Here is a 26,282-nt window from a genome sequence, read left to right as displayed (position 1 = left end):
CGTTGACGTCAAGAAGGTCTGGCTCCAACAAAGAGTTTCGATCGAGTTTTTAAATATCATACTGGACGAACTTCAGAGAAAAAGCCCAGGCCTAATAGCACCACGTCACCTAATTATATGGGAAAAATTTTGTCGTTTTTAGTGATTGGAAGAGACTTTAACGCTAGGGAAGTGGATTGGTAAGTGTTATAACCCGAAAGATCAAAGTTTATTGGAGGGCTTTCGAGAAAATGGAGGTGGCTTTTTTACGTTTTTTTTTAGTACAGTACAGTACAGTTAAGATATTAAAAGTGAATTGTGATCGAACTTTCCCAATCCCGCTAAGCTGAAGTTTCACTTTAAATAAAATTCAAATCCAATTCATTTTCACATTCCAATTCAAGAAAGATTCAAACAACCGGTAGAGTGCGATAATGAACAATGTTCCCGGCACTGTCTAATTAATTAGTCCAATGTAAGAAAAAAAAATGTTAATCCCATTTCCTTCACCGAGAACCTGGGGAACCTGATCGAATTCAGTTCCATTCAGATCCCCTTCCCAACCCGCGCCGGGACCCAACTTTACATGCATCTCGAATGCACCCGGCAACCATAATGCCATCGGACGTCTAGCGCGAGCCAAAAGTCCAATGTGCATCCAGTCCACACAGCTGACTGACCAGCACCGGTGTCCTCTTTCGGGGTGTTGCATCGGACTCGGACTCGCGAAAGACGAGAAGTGACTGCATTCGTGTATGCAAGAACAGCGAAAAATACACGGATCCACCGAGATGCTCTCCAGGAACAGGAACAAGAGGGGAAAAAGGGAAATCAACAAAAAGCGACGACGACGACGAACGATATGTGGTGCAAAACATTGTCGAGAATTCGATATGTCGGTATATTTATGCGAGCTCGCGCGAGAAACCGAGAAAAGGATTATTGCTGGTTTTGTTGTTGTTTTTTCCTTCTTCTGTTGTTACTATAAGAGTTCTGTTTTTATCTCCTCATTCTCATAAATGATTGCAATATGTTGACATAATTTGTCACAAATTAAGTTACCATAATTTTTATTGCGCTGTGTGCGATTCAGGATATCGAGTTCTCTGTTTCTCAGCAGCAGCAGGGAGTGGCGCCTCAACTTGGGATGGATCGTATTGCGATTTTTTTTTTCTTGTATTTGTCTTACTTCGCACATCGCAGATGTTTGTTTTGACATCAACTGTCTCTTGGTTGAGTCCTTTTTTTTCGAACTTAAGTTTCGTTCATTGAAAAATTCACAAAATTGTTAAGCTATAATGTGTCAACAGTTACCTTACAAACATGATTTACTGCATTCGTTATACAGAGTTCTCATTTCAAACTTTTTTCTTTCTTATGCTTCTCTCTCAACAGGTTGTACTCTCGGCCTGTTCCTCGTATTTCCAGACGCTCTTTCTCGACCATCCCGCCCGGCACCCGATTGTGATCCTGAAGGACGTCCGCTTCGCCGAGCTCCGCACGCTGGTCGACTTCATGTACAAGGGTGAGGTGAATGTCGAGTACTGCCAGCTGTCGGCGCTGCTCAAGACGGCCGAATCGCTAAAGGTAAGTCCTAACCCCACGGTTTGAGACTGCTAACCAGCTTACACTGAAACAAATCTTTACTATCTCTTTCTGCAGGTTAAGGGTCTGGCGGAGATGACCAACCAAAACACGGCCCTTGCCGAACCGAAGCGAGAACCCGAACGCCTCAGACCTCACAGTCACAGTAGTGCCCATGCGAGCGCAACGGCCACCAGCCTGACCTCGACGTCCACACCGTCGTCGGCCCCGTCGGGGATGCTAACGACCGGAACATCGGCTGTGTCCCCGCATCACCATCACCATCCCTCGCTAGGATCACCCACCAGCAATGCGGCAACGGCAGCAGCCGTGGCAGCAGCGGCCGCCTCCCTCGGAATCACAGATCTATCCTCAGCCATCGGCAAGTCCCGGGGCCTGGACCCGGACGGGAGGAGTCCTTCGCCCACCCGACTTGATCCGCCCTCGCCCTCCACCCCATTAGCGCTAAGTAAACATCGTGACCATACCACTCACCACAGTTCGGTATCCTCATCGGCAACTACTACCATCACAACGGCAGCTGCGGAACGATCCTCGGAAGAGCGAGAACTAGGCGAAACGAACAGCAAACCCCTGCTATCGAACAGTACTAACCTTAAGCAGAACAACATCTCGGACTCGGATCGATCCACGCTCAACGATAGCGGGAGTCGGAGGAGGAAATCCAAACGACCACGCATGGGAGACGATGACGGTGGCGGTGGAGACGAAGACGACGACGATCAGGCTAACGATGACGGGAACAACGTATTGGCGCACGAAGCAGGACTTATCAACAGCGAAATGACGGACCATCTGCTGCAGCACTGTCGAAGATTGAGCGAGGAGCAAGAACGAAGGCGTAGCGCTACCGCCAACAACAACAACAACTCGGACGATGACTACGAACCCGCTATCAAGATCAAAAGTGAAATCGGTAAGTTCCAAAATCCTCTTTCATCAAACAACCCCCAACAATCCAACACTGAAATTGACCCAACAGAATTCTCACCGCTGTCAGGACTGAACATGACGATCAACTCGACTTCGGGTGGTGGGCTGGTCAACAGCTCGGCTGGCTTGCTCGGTACGGATCTGAGGCCTTCGTCCCGGGACAGTGGAGGTCGAACGCCGGTAGCGTGCAGCTCGACTACGACGTCGTCGCTGGCAATGGGTGCTGGTGGCAACGGGAGTGGTGGCCTTATGGCCGGCCTGGATCAGCGAAGTTCTCCCCGATCGCAACGGGATCGAAGCGAGCGGAACACCTTCGGGAGCGGGGGCATACCGAGCCCCCTTTCGGAACCGATAGCGGGACCGTCCGGGATGGGACCGGTGCAGCAGGTTCCACTGGTAAGTGATTGATTTGAGCTTAAAACTACAAACGAATGAGGAGAAACCCTACAGTAGCAGATTTAGGACCAAGTTGGACGAATCTTAAAGGCATGTGCCTTACTTTGAATTTGTTGTATATACGACGTAGAAAAAATTCTGTTCTATTTTCCTCTGTACGTGCAAAAGGCGTCAGCGAACAAGCAGAGGAGGTGAGCCATTTCTTGGCTACAATAACTCCGAAACGATTGTGATATCCTGAAGCTCAAAAACGACTGACTTCAAAGAGATTAACAGTCAAAAATTGGTCCATTTCTTCATACTTTTTCCGGAATGTCCTAGAATCTATTACTCTGTGGTGTCAAAATATATGTAGTTCTTGAACACAACGGACAAACTGGTAGCACCACACATAGATACTCGACGGACTAGTCAGTGGCAGCTATCATCAGGAGAAGGCGTCCGTCAAGTGAGTGTAGTCCGTTGCTTTGGATCATGACCGGTAATCAGGCGATTCCGGATGGCATAGCTCGAACCACATAATGGCGATCCTGCCAGGAAGACTGGCTGATAATTTTTCGATACTCATAAAAGGTATTTCTGTGAGAATCGCCTGCTTGAATCAGCTGAAGTGAAAAATAATTGTTTAGTCAACATGGTGGCATTTTTCAAACAGCCCTTAAAAATGAGCAAGCCTACGAGGAATCATTATCACTACGGTAGCAGATAAAAAGCTCGCTCAGGAAGAGAGTGCCTTGAAAGCCGCCAGATTGAGTGGCTTGAGAAGCCAGCCCGGTAGAAAGAACGTGCCTGGAAGGTCGCGTGTTACATTATACGGCAGCTCAGAGAGCTCGCCAGAAAAGAGAGCTTGCCTCGAAAGCCAGATTGGGTGGCTTGGACAAGCCATCCCGATAGAAAAAGCGTGGCTGGAAGGCCGCGTGTTGCATAATATGGCGGCTTAGAGAGCTTGCCATAAAAGAGAGCGTGCCTCGAAGGCCACCAAATTGAGTGGCTTGAGAAGCCAGCTCGAAAGAAAAAGCATGCTTGAAAGGCCGCGCGTTGCATAATATGACGGCTCAGAGAGCTTGCCAGAAAAGAGAGCGTGCCTCGAAGGTTGTTAGATTTGGTGTCTTGGAGAAGCCAACCCGAAAGTACGCTCTACCTGGAAGGTGACTCATAGAGCTAGCCTGTACAGAGACAGAGAAGCGTGCTTCGGATGTCGCGAGAAAGGTGGCTTCAAAAATCTTGCGCGTGGCTGGTGTAGCAGATCTGAGAATTATTCTGAAAATTATAGAAGAGTGGTTGAAAGGTCGCTGGATATGGCAGTTCAGAGAACTCAGCCGATAAAAAGTGTGCCACGAAGGCCGTTAGACAAGCTTAGAAGAGTATTTAAAGAGCAAAACCTTCCCTGGATGGCCGCAGCTAGTGTGTCACTCAAAGAAATGGCTCGATCCAAAAGGATGCTTCGAAGGCTGCTAGATTAGGTAAATTGGAGAAGCTGACCCAAGAGCATAAGGCCCTTTTTTATTAGTCCTTTCAACGGATTGCATTCCAAGGCACGGCGAACCACCGCGTCTCCCCAGTCCATGCGTGCAATTGGTCGATTGTAGATACTATGTACCCCTACGCCATAAAGTCCACCTAGGGCCTCTGGCTATAATTCTAATCCGGACCTGCAACGAAGGCTATACCCGTGATGGGTGACCAAGTCCGCGCTTCTGCGTTCATCGGCTTACTCGGTTTCAAATCAAAACTCCTGAATACATATATACCCTGCCTCTTGTTACGGTTCAAGACTAAGGATTTCTTCTCTGACGACTCGAGGTCCGTCCTTTACTCAAAACTCGAGGCTACCACGTGCACTCCGCCTCTGTTCGAGACCCCTGCTGGAGACCAATGACCTCTCCTCTAACGACTTGAGGTCTTGGCTCCGCTTGGTTTGGCTCGAGGCCCTCTTTTTGGCCGTCCGTGTGCTGATCGAGAGCAGCTTATCCTGGACAAGCCCCTGTCACGGCGCACGTCCAGGGCTTTACGAAACTACTCGGATGATTTCCGGCGAAGACGTCATCTGACACCGACTCGAGTGACTCACCCGCTGACGACGTGAAGTCACTCTATTCGAGAGTATTCCGTGGCGTGAATACTCTTCTCCTTAGGAGTTCGACTGCGAAGAAGGTCAAGGCTAATCCCCGCAGCGGTGGAGGTGGAAATATTTTACACAACGTTCGGGACGTACCTATCAGCATACGTAGAAGGTAAAGTCTTATCTTTGTATGCTTACTGCTTAGATTCGGACGCACACTATTCAGATGCTCCTCGGCGAAGGAGTCACACTACACCGGTCGTGAACTGGTGCTAGTTCCAACTCCTTTGCAAGGCAGTCATGATCCATCGCTGACCACGCGCCAAGTAGTAACCTCGCACATCCTCTGCACGATGTTGTTGCGTTCCCATTCGAACCTTGAACAGTTGAACACTACTGTTCTGGTGTCTCAACGGTGTCAACGCAGGTTGGGCAGTATGGCGAGGCCACATGTCCAAACCGATGGTGGAACTGCATAAAGCATCCGTGACCTTTCAAGAACTGCGTCATGTGGAAATCCACCTCTCCATGTTTCTGATCCATCCAAAATCCGACGTTAGGGATCAGGCGATGGGTCCACCGGCCGCGTTCCAAGCTGTCCCACTGGTGCTGCCAGTTGCACATCGAGTCCTCTCTGGCAGGTTTCCGCACATCGGGCTTGGACCTTTGCTCGTAGCAGAAGATATCTTCCTTTAACAATGCCGAGATCGGCATGGCCCTCGCAACAAGATCAGCAGCTACCGAGGACACTGTTCGGTATGCGCTGATGACCTGCAGGTTTATCTGCAGCAGCACGCTGCAGAACTTCTGCAGATTACACTGCCTGCTCAAGGCTGCCCTCCAAACTGCCGCTCCGTACCGCAAAATGGACGAGGTCACGCTAAGAGCATAAGAGTCTTTTTTGTTATTAGTTGATCACCCAGGTGGTAAATCCTTTTTACGGATTGCATTCCAAGGCACGGTGAGCGACCGAGTCCCCCCAGTATGCTACTCTGGGTCCATGGGTGCAATTGGACGACTCATGATACTAAGTACCCTTACGCCATAAAGTCCATCTGGGGCCTCTGGCCATAATTCCCATCCGGACCTGCAACGAAGGCTATACCCGAAATGGGAGACCAAGTCCGCGCTTAAGCGCTCCTCATCGGCAACTCTAGTTCGAGTCAAACTTCAGCATTAGACTAGTTCACTTTTAGGCTTTTTTCGCTGATCACAACGCCACTTACAGGGTTTGATCCTCATTCATTTTCAAGAACTCTGGCCGAATTTGAGCTCATTTGAGTAAGTTTCTAGCGTGCGCTAGAAGTTTTATTGAAAAAAGTCCATTTTTCTGGAAAATTTTGGTAGATGTGTTCTAGCAAGCTATTGTTAATATAAAATGATATTTTTATAGTGCTTGGTGATTGGTATGACAAGCATTCGTATGGACCTGTTTTAGATAATTAACTAAATCAAACCGAAAAAATTTAAAAATTCATAAACTACCAACTTTTACAGAAAATTTACTTACAAGTTAAGAGCTTAAAATCAGTAGTAAATAGAAAAAAAAATATATTCGATATTAACTTTTCATAACAAGATAGCCTTATTTATAACCTTTAATTTGATGTATAACACTTAATTATCGCAACAGTACAAGCAACTAGCTTGGTTCCCACGAATATCGTGCGCTCCGCCTCTGTTCGAGACCACTGCAAGAGACCATTGACCTCTCCTCTAACGACTCGAGATCTTGGCTCCGCCTGGCTTGGCTCGAGGCCCTCTCCTCTTTGCCCGTCCGTGTGCCGAATCGAGAGCAGCTTATCCTGGACACGCGCCTGTCACAGCACACGTCCGGGGCTTTACGAAAAACTAAGAGTCTGCCTGGAAGGTCGCGTACAGCGCTTCATGGCAAATCATAAAACTTTCTGAAAAAAAGAGTTTCTTGAAGGTCGTTTGGTTTGGGAGCCTGCTTGAAACGTGCCCTAAAAGACCTCTTGAGGAGATGACTCAGGAACCTTGTCCAGAGAAAAAATAGACTCACCTAGAGGTCCGCGTGAATCCGTCGGTTAGAAAGTTACAGAAAACGTGTTAGCAAGGCCATTTGAGTTGGTTACAAAGCTGATAACGAAATAGCAAAAAAAAATTAAGAAAAATGAAACTTGAAGGACACTGAGGTCATACTCTTCTCTCTTGCGATCATTCTCTTCAAGGAAGTTCCAGCATATTCGGACTTCAAGTCTGACGTCTTCTCTTAAAGATTCAGACTCTGCCTGAAGTCTTCTGTGTAAGACTCGAGGTCTGCTCAACACATCTAGACGCGGGTTACGATAGGAGGTCGCTTATCTTAGGGTTACATCGCTCTCAGGGGACTTTTTCTGAACCAGCGAGATGTGTTGGCTGCTTGACCTCACTCGTAGGATTTCTAACGAAACCTCTCGGATTCTTTCCGATGAATAATTAATCATACACCGAACCACACAACTCAAACAGGCATTGAGTTGACTCATAATACATCTTGGAATACTTCCTACGCCTGCAAATCCACCTCAGCCTATTGACCTTTAGTCCTCTCGACGACTCACAGTCCGATCTCTCATCGTCATGACTCAAGGTCCGGTCTTCAACCCGTCGATTGCACTTCGAGTGTCAGTTGTTCTGGGCTCGCGTCTGCCACAGCACAGGCTAAAGATTTCAGGCTACGATTTGGATGATTCCCGAAAAAAACTGGCTCCTGGCGTACTCACGGCAGGTACAACACCATAGGTCTAGTCTTAACTTTGTAGCTTTAACCTTGAGAGTTCTCTAAACGACAACCCTCCATCGATAGGATGACTCTTCTTCGATCGTAGTATCCCTCGTAGGTATCCCTCAGCAGTATAATTCCCGCATCATACACCGACTCAGACAACACAAACGGCCATTAGGTTGACTCACGATCCACCCTGGAATACTTCCTACGCCATCAAAGTACCTCAGTTTTTTTATTGATCCAATCTAGATCCGTAATGAAAATTTACTTCTAAGTGTACTCATTTGTGACTTCCCCTCTCGACGACTTTCAGTCCGATCTCTCCTCGTATTGACTCATGGTTCGCGAAATATTCTACCCGTAAGGTGCAGTTTGAGTGGCTGTTATCCTGGGTTCGCGTCTGCCACAGCACAGGCCGAAGATTTCAGGCTACAACTTGGATGATTCCCGACGAAGCTACACCGACCCAAATGATTCGCAGCGCATGGCATCTAGAGCCACTCTACTTCGAAGGGTACGGCTTCCGGCGTACAAAACGCCATAGGTATTGCCTTAACTTTGTAGCTTTAACCTTGAAAGCTCTCTAAACGACAACCATCCACCGATAGGATCACTTTTCTTCGATCGTAGTCTGGGTATCCCTCAACAATAAAATACATCTTTCTAACGAGATCAATACTCGAATACCTTCTCACGGTGCAATTATTCTAACATGAACGTGCCGTCTTGGTGCCGAGGGTCTTGTATGGCCTTCGTAGAAACCAATTCGTCGGGGTTTCTTCCTGTACAATTCCCGACGTTCAGGACTATGGACTTTGAGGACTATGAGCTGTCCCACAGCTGCTGACAGTTGGCATCGAAGCTTTACTAGAGTATGTCTTGAAGTTGTTACTGCAGTGAAAAACGGCCTTCCCTAGCAGAATTGCGATAGACATGACCCCCGTCAGTATGCAGAAGGCTTTCGAAGAGGCAGTCGGATATCCGCTGTTTGCCCGGAGTGTTTAATCCGGTGAAGTGTATAGGCCATGACGATGAAGGTAATGGCGTTAGCTCGCGCTTACAGTGATACGGAGATGGAGAAAAGAGTGAGTTAGTAATTAGTAGGGAGATTACCTTACCGACCCTTTGGAACTTCATAGCCGAGAAAAGTTCAGCGTAAACGGTAAAGACTTCCATTTGAGATTTACTTGGACAAAAATTCAGTTACTCTGCAGCAAGACTTATTCGATAGTGATGGTAGCTTTTTTAAAGTTCCTCGCCATCATTTGAATCACATTTTAGAAGTGATTTAAAATGCCTACATTATGCTAGGAAGACCTTTGAACAATTCGTTGAGCTTATCTTGAACAGTTGCGAAACTTTTATACAAGAAACTCGCCTGGTTTTCACTGAAAGACTCTGAATTTGTATGAGAGATGTTGCGCAACTGTTCCTAAGGCACAATTCAGGACTTGAAATACTGCAGCTTAATAATATATGAGCGGCTTAGCTCTAAAGGCAGCTGATTGTTCCGGACTAAGAAAGGTGGTGAGCCATGGACAAACCCTCAAAAAACAAAACTGGATCCCCTTTTTCAATTCCATGGAAAATGATTTTTTAATTTTAATCTATTACTAAAAAGTCTTCCAAAAAAAGTTTCTCTCAACACTGCTAGATGTCACCCGTTTAACGTTAATTTGGTGTTAGCGATGCATAACGACTCAGATTGCCGGGAGTTATCTAAAGCTTCCATCAAAGCTTGAAACGAGTTGAGCACCACTGCCTTTCAGTGTGTGCTGCACGACTAACTGTTACCCAAAATACAAACACGCGAAATTCAATACTGTAAAAATTTTACATTTTACTCACACGACATTCTTAAAACTTAAGCTAGCTTAACATATCTACTCACGGGCCGTTTCCTACCATAATGACAAACATCTGACAGCCAAAACACACAACAGTAATTTAAACTGCTCGGTTTCTTCAGGTATTACAGAAATATCTGGCATTCTGGAAGCCCTGTCTGGCTGCACTGCTCAACGGGCGCAGGGTTATTAACCGGAGTATCTCAAAGTCTGCTTCCGGCTGGATCTGTTTCGATGTTTTATTTCGCTTTTTTTTCCTCGCTCGTTCTGATCTTTATTGCGGCTGGGATCCAGTTGTATCGCGAACAAGTCTCCTTTATCTTTGCATCAACCGACACGACAGATCCTCCTGAGTTGATGGCTGCAGTTCCTAAGTGCGCTGGAACGGCGAGTGAAAATTTCACTTGAAAATTTATTTAAAACAATCACGAGATCGGCTGGTGAATTTGTCTTCTTGTTTTGATGTTGTTTTAGTTTCGATTTTTTACTTTCCCCATGCGTTTTCGTTTGACAGCTTACACTGTTAAAATTAAACACGCATTTTTGGCTTCTTTTACACTCTATTGGTAGGATTGACTACACACTCAAGACGAATAAATGAGAGAGAATGTGTGTTTGTATGAACAAGAAATATCTTATGCAATCGAATATTATACAAACGTAGCTGGTTCGAATCCGGCTCGAAGGACCACCTGTTCACATGACTACTGTTCTCAATGTAAATCTTCATCGTAGAAAGAAAAACAATCATAAAAATGCAGTTAATTCCAAAACTTCAACTAATCTACTGTTTTTCTCTCTCTTTCAGTCCTTGAAAAAGGAGATCGACTGGGACCGAGGGGATGACAAATCGTCCGGCGACAGCTCCCTGGACTTTCGGCATCCGCACGATTCGGTAAGTTTCAACATACACATACAATACCTGTCTTGACATTAAAAATTGCGTCTCAATCTCGAATATGTGTCCCTGTTAAAAAAAAAAGATGACACCCATTCATCGCATTATATTTACTTGCCATAAATTACTTGTTGTTGTATCGATTGTTCGGAAAAGCTACGCGCGCGTAACCTTAAGTAATACCTTTTCGGACTCCGCCAGGTCCACCTTTTCGGCCACAAACCAAATTCACGTGCAAAGATGAATGCAAAATTTAGTTTTACTCGCAACTCGAATAAAAAAGAACGTTTGAAGAAAACAAAAAAAAAACGTAACCGAGGGGCCATTGTGATGTTTGTTATTAAGAAGGAAAAAAAAACAAGTACAAAAACAACCGAACTCACTTCTCAAGATGAAAGTGCGTTGATAGAATAATGTGTTTCCCTAAATATTTTTGTAAACATTTACCTATAAGTATATTTATTTATGTCTCTTGTTGAAAGTACCGTCGTTTTGACGTTATGAAACGTTGGTGTTGTTTAACTGTCTGTTCCTTGATGTACCATTTTGTTTTTGATGTCGTTGTTGTTGTTTTTGATGTTTGTTGTCGGTGTTGTCTGTGTCGACTTGTCTCGCGTTCTTTCTCACCCTCATTGTGACTTTTTTTTCGGTCTTTATATCCAACTTTTGTCTTTTAATCATAATTTCACCCCCTCATGCTCGGCTGCTGATGATGTGAGCATTCACTGGAGCAACGATTTTGTCATTTGTTTGTTACCCCTCGTTTCTTGATTTTTCATTTGTTTTTTTTTTTCAAATCATACCCATCTCGTTGCCTTTAGTGTGTACTAGAGAGAGCCACACAGCTTCCATGGACAGGGATTTTAGCTTAAATATTCTCTACTAACTACCAACAGTGTGTGTGTGTTCGTGCGAGCGTGAGTCTTGTCTGTGGAAATGTGCGTGCTGGATTCTTCACCGGAATGTGCACTTCCGATGAGCTCATTTTTCGTGAAATTAAAAAATCCCTATTCCTCCTACTCCCCATGAATCCAGCTGCCGAGGATTGGAAATATCATATGGAAAAGTACCTGGGAAGATACAGGACAGTAAAAAAAGAGACAATGACAGAAATGATGAATTTCAAGGGGGCTTCCAGTGTGCCCCTAAGCTTCCAATTTTTCTTTTTTTAAATCTGACCGTTACACTTTAAATGCTTTTAAATGTTACTTTTTTTAATTTGGATTATTAGTTTTCTAACTTTAATTCATTGTTAAAAAAATCAACTAACAGTTTTGACGACAAGATTTGAGGATCATTTCGAAGGCAAACAAATTTAGTTCATTAACTATCTGACAGTAAACAACCCTGCAGTAAAGCTTTGCAAAACGAAAGAGTCAAGCAATGTTCGGAACGCAAATAAAGCTGTCTAGGAGTATAAGAATGAATGAAGTTCGGCTAGCGGAAAAACGCAGCGGAAAATTTTTAATTACCCTTCTATCTACGGCGGAAGATCTTTCAGAGTGCTGGGCCAGGCAGCTGCGTCGGGTGGTGGCACAACGAGGGGTACCCAAATGTACCTGCTGCCACATTTCCCTAGGTTTTTTTTTTGCTTCTGCGTCACTTTTTTCCCGTACTTTTTCATAATTTTCGTCATCATTTCCCTCCGTTTTTCCTCATTTTCTTTCTCTCGGTTTGGCGATGTTATTGCCTCGCCTCGGAAAGGTAACCGGAAGTGCATGTGACTATTTTTTTCGGATTTTTCGTTCCTGCCTTCGAATACCTGCATCATAAACAGAGACAACAACCATGAACATTTGAGCTGGAGAACGTCAACGAAAAAAACCTAACCTCAATGAACTGTTTCACAGGACATTTTCCCCAGACCTCAACCCCACCAAAAAGGGGGGAAACCATCCAGTCTGTCCTATTTATTATTATTATTCAATGGAGCTAGTTTTAGAAATTGGGGAGGAAAGGGGGTTCGTCGCTCGCCAGGAAAAACTCACTGACACGGCCGCAAAAAAAGCAGAACCGTAAATGTTGCATGTGATTGTCGCTTTTGTGGTCGAAGGGAAAATTATAGTCCTTCCTCCGTTTTTTTTGTTGTTATCCTTCCTATCCTGCGACTGCAACTAGCGACATCGCGGGCGGTGAATTGATGTGGGAAAAAGTGAACGTCTGACGCCGGCTGTGAATGACCTCCCCCCTGGTTGTTTGTCCTTCTTCGCCAGGATGATAATCCTTTCCCACCGCTTTTCCGGAAAACTTTTTTTCCGAAAACTTTACCTAATGCTAGTTACGCGTATAACAATAACAAAAATTTGAATGGGGAAGAAGTGGCAATGCGGATAGAAGACTTCGTTTTCTCGTGACGCTTGAGTGACGCTAAAATGTGTTTTATATCTTCTTCAAATGGTATTTTTTAAAGGGTTTTAAATTCGGATTGCTAATATTTCTTATTGGCATTCGAATTTAATAATCATAACGTCATCTAATGAACACACTTGTGTATACCCATTGTGTAAAACTCAAACATCATAGCTCTAAACTTTCAATTGTAGAAAAGTAGGAATTTTCATTAACATTTTGAACATGTTGAAAATGAGCAGAGGGTAGTTTTGAATTAAGAACAGTTTTAATCACAAATCAAATTTATGTTCAAGTTCCTTTGGGTCGAATCCACCATAAGGTTTCCAAAAGCTTTTCTACACCTATCCGGGCCGGACAAGTCCGGGCAATTTTATCTAAAAATCTGACAAAATCCGGGAATTTCATTTCGAAATTGTCTATAAAAAATCGGGGATATATCCGGGCAAATTTGATCAAAACCCAAGAATTGCTTAACAAAAATCAAGGGAAAAATTTGAATCACAAAACACAGATTTTAAATTCTATTTCAGGCTTCAAAAAAAACCTTTAATGACAGTTTTTATAAAACTTGCTCGAAAAATTTGATTTTGGACGCATAAAAAAAATTATAAAATCATTTGTTTTATTTATTTTTTTTTGTGTAGTTTGGCAAATAATGTGAATAAATCCGGGCAAAATCCGGGCTTTTTTCAATGATATCCAGGAAACCGGGCCGGACAACACTTTTCTAAAATTTTGTATTAAATTTACGGGCAAACCCTGATAAAACCAGGCAATCTGGCAACCTTAGTCAACCATCACATGATAGTTGTTCAAACGTGTTTAAACCTTTATTTCTATCTTAACTTGTTTTCTTTGTAATTTATCATTTTTCCCCTTTTTCAAAGTTTTTGGGATTATTCAACTTTTTCAATATTTTTTTAATTTTCTTTACAATTTTATTTACTTTTTCCATTTTTGCTTGTTGTTCCACTTTTTTTTGTACACTTCATAAATTTTTTCATATGTGGTAAAATTTTCAAGCTCCGAAAATTTTTTCGTGGATTTTCCATTTCGTCCCAAAAGTTATTTTTAATAGTTATTTTGTGATTAATTGTTCGAAAATATGTTCAAAGAGTGAGCGGATGTCTAGTGGAACACTATTCCCCGGAAGTTTCTCGAACGTACTTGTGGATGGTTCGTGCGTACAAAAAGTTTGCTTTGGCAAAAGTTTTTTTGCAACTGATAGTGACTTTCTCTGGTGCGTGACTATCGTGAGTGGAAATAATTTTTCATCCTAAAAACTAAACCAAATTTACTAAAACGTTTGTATCATAATGCCGATGAGATGTAACCACTTCAAGATCCCGCAAGCTCCGACCTGATAATTAAGGTTATGTGTACCGAAAATGGTTCGTTTAAACTGAAACCTTTAGGTGTAAAACATTGGTTGTGTGAAGTGTTTTTTGTTCTTAGTTTTTGGATGCTTCTTACTGAATGGACATAATAATCAAGTTTCAAACTAAGCATCATATTCCAATTACCAATATTAACGAATCTGAATGTTATTTTCAAAAACTAATGGTCGTATTGTGATCAGTGGTCATATCATGCTGGTATGGATAAATTTTATTTTTTTTTTGGTTCGGGTGATCGCTATAGCATTCTCGGCATGCTGCGTCCAGATAAATATTTAGCACTGATTTGTGCCTTTTAAATATTCGCGAAGAATTTTATGGTATGAAGACAAGTATCCTTTTAAAGTGGTAAAGAGGTAAGATGTAAAAAGTGTAACTATTTTTTTATATTCATATGTTTAAAATAGCTTAACTCTATTATGGGGTTCAGAGGGGGGTCGGACAAGACATCAAACGATCGGAAGACTGATATACAATGGATTGTGGGTTCAAGCCAGCCGGAGTATCTCGGCAAATTTAGAATTATGAGTAGGTTACTTAGGTACCTTTTCAGGATTCTTTATTTGTTTCGAACAGTTGGAAGGGAGTGAGATGAGTCAAACTTGTCCCAAGCCAGTGGTAACGGACCCCTTGGTTGTGTTGCAAATATTGTTGATGAGTTAAGCATAACCAATATTTGAATGTGCGATCGAGACTTCCCGTACCGACTCGGGTCGAAAGACCTATCAGCCACTGGTGGGTTCTCATACATACATACATACATACATACATACTTCATAAATTTTTTCATATGTTTTCCACCTTTGAATTTTTATCGAATTTTTTCTACACTTTCATTTTTTCTTTTTTTCTAATTTTCCAAAAATTCAAATTGTAAAAACTTTTAAACTTTCTTTTGTTTTCCACTTTTTGCCACATCTGTATGTTTTTCCACATTTTTCTAAACATTTTTTTAATAGGTCATATTACTATTTTTCCATTTTTTTAAATTATTTTTTTCATTTTTTTTCAACTTTTTTATTATTCTTCTCTTTTAATTAAATCCACTTTTTCATTATAACCATTTTGTTTGTTTGTAAGTTTTCTTATTCCTTCCAGTAGCGTAAGGATCACACCTTTTAAAAATACTACATTCGGTGTTTCGATGAAGTTTTATCACTTTTATTTCTTATTAATTTTGTGAATCTCCATCTTTTTTTCTACATTTATATTTTATCTACTTTTACCACTTTCATTTTTTTCCAATTTAATATTATTTACACTTTTATATTTTATTCACTTTTTAATTATTTTTTTTAATTGTTACTTTCTTTTTTTATTTATTTTTATTTTATCACATTTTTGATTTTTTTAACTTGTTTTTTACTCTTAAATTATATCTCATTTCTATTTCTTCTAAAAATTTTTTTCACTTATTATGTTTTTTTTTTTTTAAATTCTGTTTGGTTTGATCCCCTTTCAAATTTTTCCATTTCTTTTTCTTAACATTGTTTTCACGCTTTATTATTTTATTCCATAATATTATTTTTTTTTTCACTTTATTATATTTTTCACATTTTTTTAGCTTTTACCATTTTTCATATTTTTTACATTTTTATATTTTTTTTTCACATTTTTTTCATTTCGAAATTGTCTTTAAAAAATCGGGGATATATCCGGGCAAATTTGGTCAAAACCCAAGAATTGCTTAAAAAAAAATCAAAGGAAAAACTTGAATCACAAAACACAGATTTTAAATTCTATTTCAGGCTTCAAAAAAATCTTTGATGGCACATTTTTGTTACACTTTTATCAATTTTTAACACTTTAATTTTATTTGGAACACATTTATTTCATTTTCTCAATTTTTACTAAATTTTTTCCACTCTTCTTTATTTTTTTTTTATTTCCATTTTTTTACTTTATTTTATTTTTTCCACCTTTTTTAAATTTTTATATTTTTTTAATAATTTTTCCAATTTTTTTTCATTTTCACATTTTTAATTTTTTTCATTCTTCCACATGTTTTAACTTACCCACTCTTTAATTTTTTCTACTTGTTTATTTTTTCCACTTGTTTATTTTTTCCACTTTTTAATTTTGTATTTTTTTCACTTTCATGTATTTTCCACTTTTTTAATTTCTTTCCATTTTGATTATAATTTTTTCATTTTTTTTTATTTTAAAAAAAAAATTTCTTTTGTTTATTTTTTTAAATATTTTTAAATTTTTAATGTTTTCCACTTTTTCAAACATAATTTTTGCCATCTTAAATTTTTAATTTTTGTTTCCATTTTCCATTTTTTTTTATTTTTCTCCATTTTTTTTTTATTCTGTCATTAATTTTTTAATTTTTTTTCCTTTTTTAACTTTTTTTCTTTATTTTTAATTTTTTTCCTTTTTCTATATTTTTCCATTTTTTCATTTTTTTGTTTTTTTCTTTTTTTTCTAATTTTATTTTTTTCCATTTTTTGTATTTTTTCCCTTTTTTCCTTTTTTTCTTTTGTTTTCTATTTTTTCCAATTTTTCCATTTTTTCCATTTTTTCTATTTTTTCTTTTTTTCCATTTTGTTTATTTTTTTAATTTTTTTTCCTCATTTTTTTAACTTTTCAGCTTTTTATTCTTTTCAATTTTTTATTTTGTTTTCACTTTTTTAATTTTTTCTTCAATTTCTTAAATTTTTTTCATTTTTTTTTATTTTTTCATTTTTTTTATTATTTTTTTTCATTTTTTTTATTTTTTTATTTCTTTTATTTCTATCCATATTTTCCCGTTTTTTTTAATTTTTCCATTTTTAATTTTTTTCATTTTTTCCATTTTCTGATTTTTTTGCATTTTTTTCCAGTTTTTATTTTTTCCATTTTTTTCTTTTTTTTTCAATTCTTTTTATTTTTTCATTTTTTTCAATTTTTATTTTTTTTCAATTTAAAAAAAAATTATTTTTGTTATTTTTTTTATTTCTTTACTTTTTTTTTTAAATTTTTTTTTATTAATTTTTTTCCATTTTTTATTTTTTTCCTATTTTTTATTTTTCCAATTTGCATTTTTTCCATTTTTTGATTTTTTTTCCAGTTTTTATTTTTCTTCATTTGTTTACTTGTTTCTTTTTTTTTATTTTTATCAATTTTTTTTATTTTTTTATTTTTTTTTATATTTTGTTCTTTTCCCATTTTTCATTTTATCTCCATTTATAAATTTTTTCCAATTTTTTAAATTTTCCAATTTTAAATTTTTTAAATATTTTCAAATTTTTTTAATTTTTTTTAAATTTGTTTTATTTTTTTTTCATTTTTTCTATTTTTTTCGATTTTTTTTTAAATTTTTTTTTATTTTTAAATTTTTTTATATTTTATTAATTAATTTTTCTTTTAATTTTTTTTTTTGTTTTTAATTTTGTTTTTTTCTCTTTAATTTTTTGTTGTTCATGTTTTGATTTGTTTATTGATTTTTAAACGAATTTGATTAATTTACACATTTTTTTATTTTTATGTCAACAATTTGTTTAACTATTTTTTTTTTAACTATTCAATAAACTCTTATTACTTTTGTTTATTTATCCCATTTTTGTACATCTTTTTTTTCGGTATAATTTCGTTTCAAGTTTTTTACCATTTTTGCATTTCTTTACTCCTTGTGTAATTAAACGTTAATAGTGTTTTACCTCTTTTTATTTTTCTATTTTTTAGTTTTATTTTGAATAGTTTTGTTTTTATTCCATACAGTTCTGACATTTTGTATTCAATTTGGAACTCTTTTATTATTTCCATGTCATATTTTTGTGATAAAATTTCATTGGGCAAATTTTCAATCAATATTTTTTGTTTTTATTTATTTTTTCTGAGTGAAGTTCTGTGTTTAAATCTTTATGATTGCTTCTTTAGATTATTATTAAATAAAAAAACTGTCCCACTTGTCTGATTCTCAAAAGTACATTTTAAATACATTTTTCATAATTTGGATTAAAAATCCTCGTTTTTTTAAACGCAGTTTGTTTTAATTGTTTCACAGAGTAAATTCTATTTTTTAGTCTTTTTTTAGTAAATAAAAAATGGCTAAACGATTTTGAAGATTGTATCTGTTTTCCCTTTTGAGAATAACCAAAAATTTCTTTCGTTTCCACTGTGGGTTTTACATTGTATTTCATTGAATCTAAAAAAAATATGGAAGGATTTTAATTTCGAATACCCAGAAATATCAAACTCAATATAAAGTATAGTAGTTTTAATCAAAAAAAAACAGTTTTAAACCATCGAGCTCATCGAAAGCTAACATTTTACTAAACAGAAAAGAAAACCATCCCCACGTCCTCGACTATCGGGAGGTTTGGGTTTTGGAATCGTATTTTCCCAACTGTATGCTGCAAATTCCGTTGTTTTTCGTTTATCAGTCGAAAAGTTGTACATGTTAGGCAAAACTTTTTGTTTTCTTCTATTTTTCCTAACCGGGAACCTACCACACAGAGTGAAAGAGGCCGTCGCTCCTATCGAAAAAAAACTGCAATCTATTGACTCCCTCCACTACTCTTTTTCCATTTCCCAATCAGGACAACCCCAATCCATTCATACAAAATACATAATGTTTGGTTGAATTCTAAGCTGTGTGGCTCGTGTCAATAGTACAGAAGCCGGTAGCTATACGTATGTTTTATGCATTTTTGTGCAATCCCCGAAAGGTGAATAGTTTGGGTTTTTTTTGCCCACCTTCGAACAGGCTGATTTGACTCCAGACGAGGTGCATCGACCGGAGATATTATTTTACAATTTATTTTCAACAGGATAGAATTTCCTTCGGTGATGTTTGACTCTCGTTCATTTAAACTCGGTGAGGAAATCGGCTCCCAACTTATTGTTGAAATCATTAGACAACTCTCGGAAAGACGTCGCGAAAGAGATTGCAATATGTTCCAATGCAATTCCAGCGAAGAACAACACAAAACTTCCAAAAACCGGCACCTCACACCAGGCGTCAACCACTAATATTCGGGAATGGTTTCGATTTTATTTGAAGGTTTTGATGGTTGAGACTTTTCGGTAGAGCCCAGCCTGTTTCGAATTGCATTCGAAACACTATTGCGCTTGTCAATCGATTGTGTGGATACTTTTTTTTTCGTGTTTTGAGTATCAACAATAACTTTTCGCTGCATTCGATATGACATTTTTTTTTCTTCCGTCGAAAAGTCTCCAGACATGACAGCCAAAAAAGCGGGCTTTGATGAGTGCTACATTCATGAGATCTTCAAAATAGTTTTGAAACATTGTAGGAAAATCAAGAAAATTGTCTACAGATACTTTGTAACAACAAACGAAGACGCTGAATTTGGATCACCTTGATTGGAAAAGGTAGATTGAAAGGTTGAAATAAGAATATTTAAATTTAATTTAAGATTTCTATCCAAAATCTAAAATCTGAATCTGAAATCTGAATCTCAAATCTGAATCTGAAATCTGAATCTGAAATCTGAATCTGAAATCTGAATCTGAAATCTGAATCTGAAATCTGAATCTGAAATCTGAATCTGAAATCTGAATCTGAAATCTGAATCTGAAATCTGAATCTGAAATCTGAATCTGAAATCTGAATCTGAAATCTGAATCTGAAATCTGAATCTGAAATCTGAATCTGAAATCTGAATCTGAAATCTGAATCTGAAATCTGAATCTGAAATCTGAATCTGAAATCTGAATCTGAAATCTGAATCTGAAATCTGAATCTGAAATCTGAATCTGAAATCTGAATCTGAAATCTGAATCTGAAATCTGAATCTGAAATCTGAATCTGAAATCTTGATATGAGATCTGAATCTTAAATTTAAAATTTGAATCTAATATCGAAAATCAGATTCTGAAATCTGATAATCGAAACTGAAACCGTGAAGAGTTCAAAATCAAAAAGTTGACCAATGTTAATATTAACATAAAAAAGCCCTCAGATAGATACTATCTCTCTGTTTTGAGGCGGGATATCAGGCCTTGATTGACATTTTCGGAAATGTTGAGAAAATCTCTCATCACTAGACAATAATGTCCATAACTGATTGATATTACATTTAACACCATTTTGCAATCGTCGTTCTGATAGAATCATCACTGGAAATAAAACTGTCCATCCAATTACTTTGGCAAACATTTTCATCAACTCGATTGCATATTAAATTAAGCCGGAAAATGGCAGGCAGGCAACTGTGCGAATATTGTCATCATCGTCATCATCATCATCATGCTGATTGTCACAACGTCGTCATCGGGCATTGTAGTTTCTAATATTTTTCTATTCTATTTTCCAAATGCCAATTGAACCGGCCCAATTTAGTCTCCCGTTTTTTTCCCTTCATACGTACAGTTTTAACGACAGGATAAACGTCAATAAAGACGCAATGTATGTTTTATCAATTGTACACTCGCCTCGCACTGACAGACAGCCATGGGCATGGGCCAGGGCTAGAGAAAAATGGCACCAGTTGAATATTTCAAAAGCTGGTGTGTAGGCTCCATTTGTTTGATTTACCTCGCCTTGAAGCGAAACCGACCGACTCTGACTTTCCATATGGTAGGATTAGGTGTGTTCGTCTGTGTATGTGTGTCTGGGTTCAGGAAATGTGGCACACGCAATCGGTGTGCCTAATTGATTCCTTCACAGAAAGCAAAAAAGTGAATCGAAATGCACTACACACTAACTTCACCGGGAGTGCACGAGAATTGACGAGCGCTAAATAATTAATTCCCTTAATGCAGGTAAATCCACGCAAATTGCACGTGGTTTTCAGTTCACATGCACTCGGAAAAAAGAGGCCCCGGTGCACCCCCACTTTGACAAGATCGAAATACCGAAATGTCACACCATCACACACATTTCCCTTGAAAAAAAAACTAGCAACTCTTCCACCCTTCCGAGGTGAAACGCTTTTTTTTTCAAACCCAAAATTGAGTTGTTTTGGTTCAAAACAGCACTTCAGTGGCAGACCTCAACTTTAAATTTGACTGGACAATCGCAAAACTAAGTTCTGACTGGCTTACTCAAAACTAACTTCGACAGCTGAACTCCAATTCGAATTTTTTGGCCTTTATTTGTAGCTACACAAAATGCAGTTCGACCAAAATGGCAAAAATGGGATTAGTTTTGAGTTCGCAGTTCGAAATCCGTTTTGAACCATGGCAGGGAGGAAAAATGGAACTCAACTTAGATTATAGAATCGAACATGTTTTGAACCACGGTCAAACCTAATATAAAGTTTCAAAAAGAAAGCGTGTACCCATTCAGGTTGATAACGTGTTCCCGCCAAAAACCCCCTCTACCCAAAATGTGTGTGTGAGTGTAGCAAACGACACACACAAGATTTGGGGACATGAATTATGAAAACGCTCCACTTACCAGAACCAGAACGTCAGTCTAGGAGCCGAGAACCGTTCGATACATCACCAGGAATGTGTGTTCTGCACACAGCGTGTTTCCCTTTCCGTGACGAAATTCCACCCCAAATCGCGCGCATACACACACACACACCCAGCTCAACAATCGACAACCGAATATGAATCATCCGAAACCTAACCTAGCCCAACCTCCCATCGTGTGAGCTGCAGTTGCAGTTTAGTTTTCGGTGGACGTATGTTTTTGTCTCTGAACCATTCGTCATTCCGCTTGTCATTCTTTCCATGTGGGGATCGGAACAAAAAACCAAAAATCGGGAAAACTCGGCCCGAACAACCTGGACATGTGTGAGAGCCAGAAGGTCAAACAAGTCCCCTCACCCCACTTGTATGATGCATCATTGAGTAAACGCCTCAACGGATTTTCTCGCTTTTAACGAGTGTAACTTCTCGACTTTTCGATTGCTTCTTGCTCAAGTTCAACACGAGATTTGAAGCGGTGTCGTTGACTTGACCTGTTTAATAATTTCGAGAAGATTATCATTGGCGATCCTGGCACATTTTCATGGAATTGAATTTGCGTGCTGAGAGCTATCTTCTAAGACCTTACTAGCACACGCGGCACAAAAAAACGAACACACAACTGCTTAGGATCTTAGAGAAATTTCATGTAACGGGTGGTAACTAAAATTTTGGAATTTTTCTTTCAAGTTGTGAAAAACTGTCAAGTGTACTTGAAGAAGATTTGATTTATTGGAATTCAAGATACATTGTCCATTGTAAAAAAAAAATTAATGCAAGTTGAAAACGGTCCATACTCGTCTTTTCGCCGAAGCTTCCGTTTGATGTCGGAACAGGAGCATTATACGGCCTTCATGTCAACTTTGTGAATACATATCTTGATTCTACCGATCAATTGATTGCAGTTTTTGGGATCTCCAATTATTTTTGTACACCAATGAGCTCAAAATTCCGATTTTGGCGACACTGAGACAGATTTGTCGGGTTGTGGTTCTTGGGTACAAATGGGATTGAATGGGTATTCAGGAAGGACGCTTGATCCGGCCAAAATAAGTATCGTCCATCTGCATGATGTTTGTGTAGAAACGGCATACACTCATACACTCCGTGCATACCTCCTACTCCCGAAACTCAGCCTGGGGCCCCATACCTAGTTCCCACCTCGAACTGTTTAACACATTATCCTTCAATAGTGAGAGGTCTATTCTTCAAGGCGATACTCATAGACGAGACCACTTTCAGCAAAACCTCTCATCATTACGACTCGAAGTCTTAACACTTCTCTCACGACTTGAGAACCGAGACCTCCTCGCAGTGACTCGAGATTCCCACATAAACTTCCCTTCTTCGCGACTCAAGGCCCGATCTTTCCTCTAGCGACTCGAGATCCGACCCATCCTCCCATCGACTCGAAATTGACGTACTCATACCTCTCCTTTGCACGAGTCAAGGCCCAAGCTCCCCCCTCCCTTTTTTTTGTTTCCCTGGTGGTCAGAGTTGGTCGGCTCTTCTCAAACAACAAAGAGCCGGGAGAAACCAACACTGTTTTCAGTTCGGCTTCCGAGTGTAATCCTCTTTCGCTGATCGTGCTCCACTCGTTACCCGAGTTTACACGAGCTGTAAGTGACTCGGACGGCAAGTGTGAGAGCATTTGCATCCGAGTGGGAGAAAGAGAATTCTAAACAAAGAGCGCCCTGGGTTTCAGTCATACACCTCAGAGTAAAGAAGGAAAACATTATTTAGACTCCCACCACACAACGTAGAAAAAATATAAACAATTTCTACTCCGCTACCATGCCAACTGCTGTTAGCTGTTTTGAATTCTTTTTTTTTGCAAAAGGTAGCGTTCGAAGAAGAGGTGACAGGTGGTTTCATCAAAAAATCAGGACACCGCGAAGAACAAAAACCAGGATTTTTCAGGACCCCAGTATACCCTTGGACATGAAATGCAGCTCTTCTTAGATTGCATAAATTAAGGCGAAATAGCGGTGCAGTATACGCCTTAATTTATGCAACAGAAGAGATATGAAGTTAGGTGGCTTTTAGTTTATACCGAAAGACATCGTTCAAATATCATCTGAACCGAAGATTATCATTGGTTTAAGAGGTTAAACTGTTTTTATTGCAAAATCAATTGCAATTAAGATCAGGACGGCTTCTAGAAAATCAGGACACCGCCGGGAGCTTTGATTCGGAAAGTAGCATCTTTTCTCGTGAACGTATCAAGAATAAACTGAGTTAGCTCTCGAATTCTCCTCAGCACATTGCGCAACATATTTTTCCGGAGAAGGGAATTCTCTTCATCAGCGGATGTGAATGCTCTCACTCACTCTCATGTGTTGACAATCTCACTCTTCATTTCAGTGCGATTTATCTCTCCCCGCACCGATTGGGGGAGCTGACGAAAAAAATTGCACTCTCTTTCACTGGACAAGCCGATCTGAGGAGTTTTGCCACCCATGCTGGTGGTAAATTCGAAGAAGGAATTTTACGAATTGGTCCCAAGTGCCATGTCTACATGGGAACAATGGGTCAACTCGTTATATACTCATCCGTATATACATATGCCCTATACTCCACCTGGGGCCTCAGACAATTTCCCAAATCGGTACCTGCTCTAAGACAATACTTCGGTAGGGGGTGTCTAATTCACGCATATGCGCTACTTATGCCACACTCGCAAAGAAGTTCATATTTAAGTTAAATATCATCCTGACCGCCCAAGATCATCTTCACGTTGTGGTCCCATCGGCGACGCTGATTGTTTTGCGTAGTTCATTTCATAGCTTCGGACCCTTTAAGCTTAGTATGTACGGAAGTTAACCTACGTTACCCGACGTCAATCGCAATTTGCGTTATCCTCCAACTCCTTTGCAAAGCAGTCATTATCCGGGCGAGCCCATCACTGACTGCCTGCCATGTGTTGATGTCATCACACATCTTCTGCAACATGTTGTCCGCTGTCGCAGGCGGCGAATATGTTGGCACGTTCCTCTTCAAACCTTGGACAATAGAATACCACGTGTTCGGGTGTCTCGTCCACGTCACCGCATGTTAGGCAGACCGGCGAGGCTGCATGTCCGAACCTGTGGTGATGCTTCATGAAGCATCCATGACCAGTCAGGAATTGCGTCATGTAGAAATCCACTTCGCCATGCTTCCTCTCCATCCACTCCTTGATGTTTGGGATCAAACGATGGGTCCAGGGTTCCTCTTTCTGCGCTGTCCCACAGCTGCTGCCAGTTGCCCATGGAGCTATATCTGGCTCGTGTTCTCACGTTTTGCGCTCCTCTATTTTCGTAGCAATAGGAGTCCTCCACCAACAAAACTGAGATGGGCATGACTCCCGCTACAACGCATGCAGCCTCCGACAAGACGGTGCTGTATGCACTGATGACCCGCAAATTCATTCGCCTCTGTACACTGTCCAGCTTCTGCTGATTACACTGGATGTTAAGACCAGATTTCCAAGCCCCCCTCCATACCGAAGGATTGACGAAACTGCACTCAAATTATCCTTCGGTGACTACTTCGGATCCCGGAGTTGTTCGCCATTATCCTCGTGAGTTCGGCCGTTGCTGTTGCCGCCTTCTTGCATACATACTCAACGTGGTTTTTAAAGCTGAGCCGGTCGTCGATTATCACACCCAAATATTTAAGCTCTCGTTTTGATTCGATAGTGCATGATCCAACTGTAATCCTGCCTGTTTGCGGTGAAATCAAGTTTGATATCAGGACCATCTCGGTTTTGTGGTGAGCCAACTGCAAACTTTTGGAGTGCATCCAGCTCTCTACCGCTTCTTCAGCCTCTGAAGCTCTTAGCTGGACGATTTCTGCTGAGTAACCCGTCGCTAGTAGCACGACGTCGTCTGCGAAACCAACCAACTTTACTCCCTCTGGCAGGCTCAATGTCAGCACCTCATCATACGTAGTATTCCACAGAACCGGGCCCAGTATCGACCCTTGCGGTACTCCATCTGTGACATACATTTCCTGAAATCCTTGGCTCGTCATGTATAGTAGCTTACGGTTCTGGAAATAGCTTTCGACTAATTTGCAGAGATATTTCGGTATCCTCATTTTAATAAGCGAAGAAGCAATCGCTGCTCAGCTGACACTATTGAAGGCGTTGCGCACGTCCAATGTTACTACCGCACAAAAACGGTCCCCTCTTCTCTTGAGTCTGGCTTTATCAGCCGTTTCGATGACAGTTCGAATGGCGTCGACTGTGCATCGCCCGAATTGATTGTTGGACAATCCGCCTTCGCCCTCGGTGTACTGCTGGATACGATTCTAGATAACCTTTTCCAGAACCTTTCCAACCGTATCCAGTAGGCATATTGGCCTGTATGCCGATGGATTACCCAATGACTTTCCTGGTTTGGGCAGCAGAACCAGCTTCTGCCGTTTCCAAATTTCTCCTCATCCTTTCCTCTATACAAATTTGCAGTGACGATCGGAACATTTCGGGAAATTCCATAATCGCGGCCTTAACTGAAAAGTTCGGGATACCATCTGGACCCGGAGCCTTTTCCAGCTGAAGGGATTTGGCGAGCGACTCGAGTTCTGACCCCTCCTCGTAATGACTCGAGGTAAACACTTATGCCCCTCCTCTTGTTGATTAATAGCCTGATCTCTCCTCTTACGATTCGAGATCCGTCCTCTTATCGTAAAGACTCGGGGTTGACTACACAAACCTCTTCTCCTGAAGACTACT

At 40.0% G+C, this 26,282-nt stretch overlaps 1 protein-coding gene across 7 annotated transcripts in view; it reads left to right on the top strand.

Moving 5' to 3' along the window:
• LOC129739847 (protein tramtrack, beta isoform) overlaps positions 1 to 26,282 on the top strand; it is a 484,838-nt gene that overhangs the window by 429,504 nt on the left and 29,052 nt on the right. For all 7 annotated transcript variants that reach the window (XM_055731379.1, XM_055731377.1, XM_055731381.1 and 4 more), the window contains 4 exons: positions 1,375 to 1,566; positions 1,642 to 2,500; positions 2,567 to 2,913; positions 10,362 to 10,448. In XM_055731379.1, the coding sequence (XP_055587354.1) occupies positions 1,375 to 1,566; positions 1,642 to 2,500; positions 2,567 to 2,913; positions 10,362 to 10,448 (1,485 nt within the window). The remainder of the gene's footprint in view (positions 1 to 1,374; positions 1,567 to 1,641; positions 2,501 to 2,566; positions 2,914 to 10,361; positions 10,449 to 26,282) is intronic.

The sequence above is a fragment of the Uranotaenia lowii genome, chromosome 1 (genome assembly GCF_029784155.1).
Source record: "Uranotaenia lowii strain MFRU-FL chromosome 1, ASM2978415v1, whole genome shotgun sequence".
NCBI lineage: Eukaryota > Metazoa > Arthropoda > Insecta > Diptera > Culicidae > Uranotaenia > Uranotaenia lowii.
The sequence above is the reverse complement of the archived record's forward strand: the minus strand, read 5'-3'. Positions and strand labels throughout refer to the sequence as shown.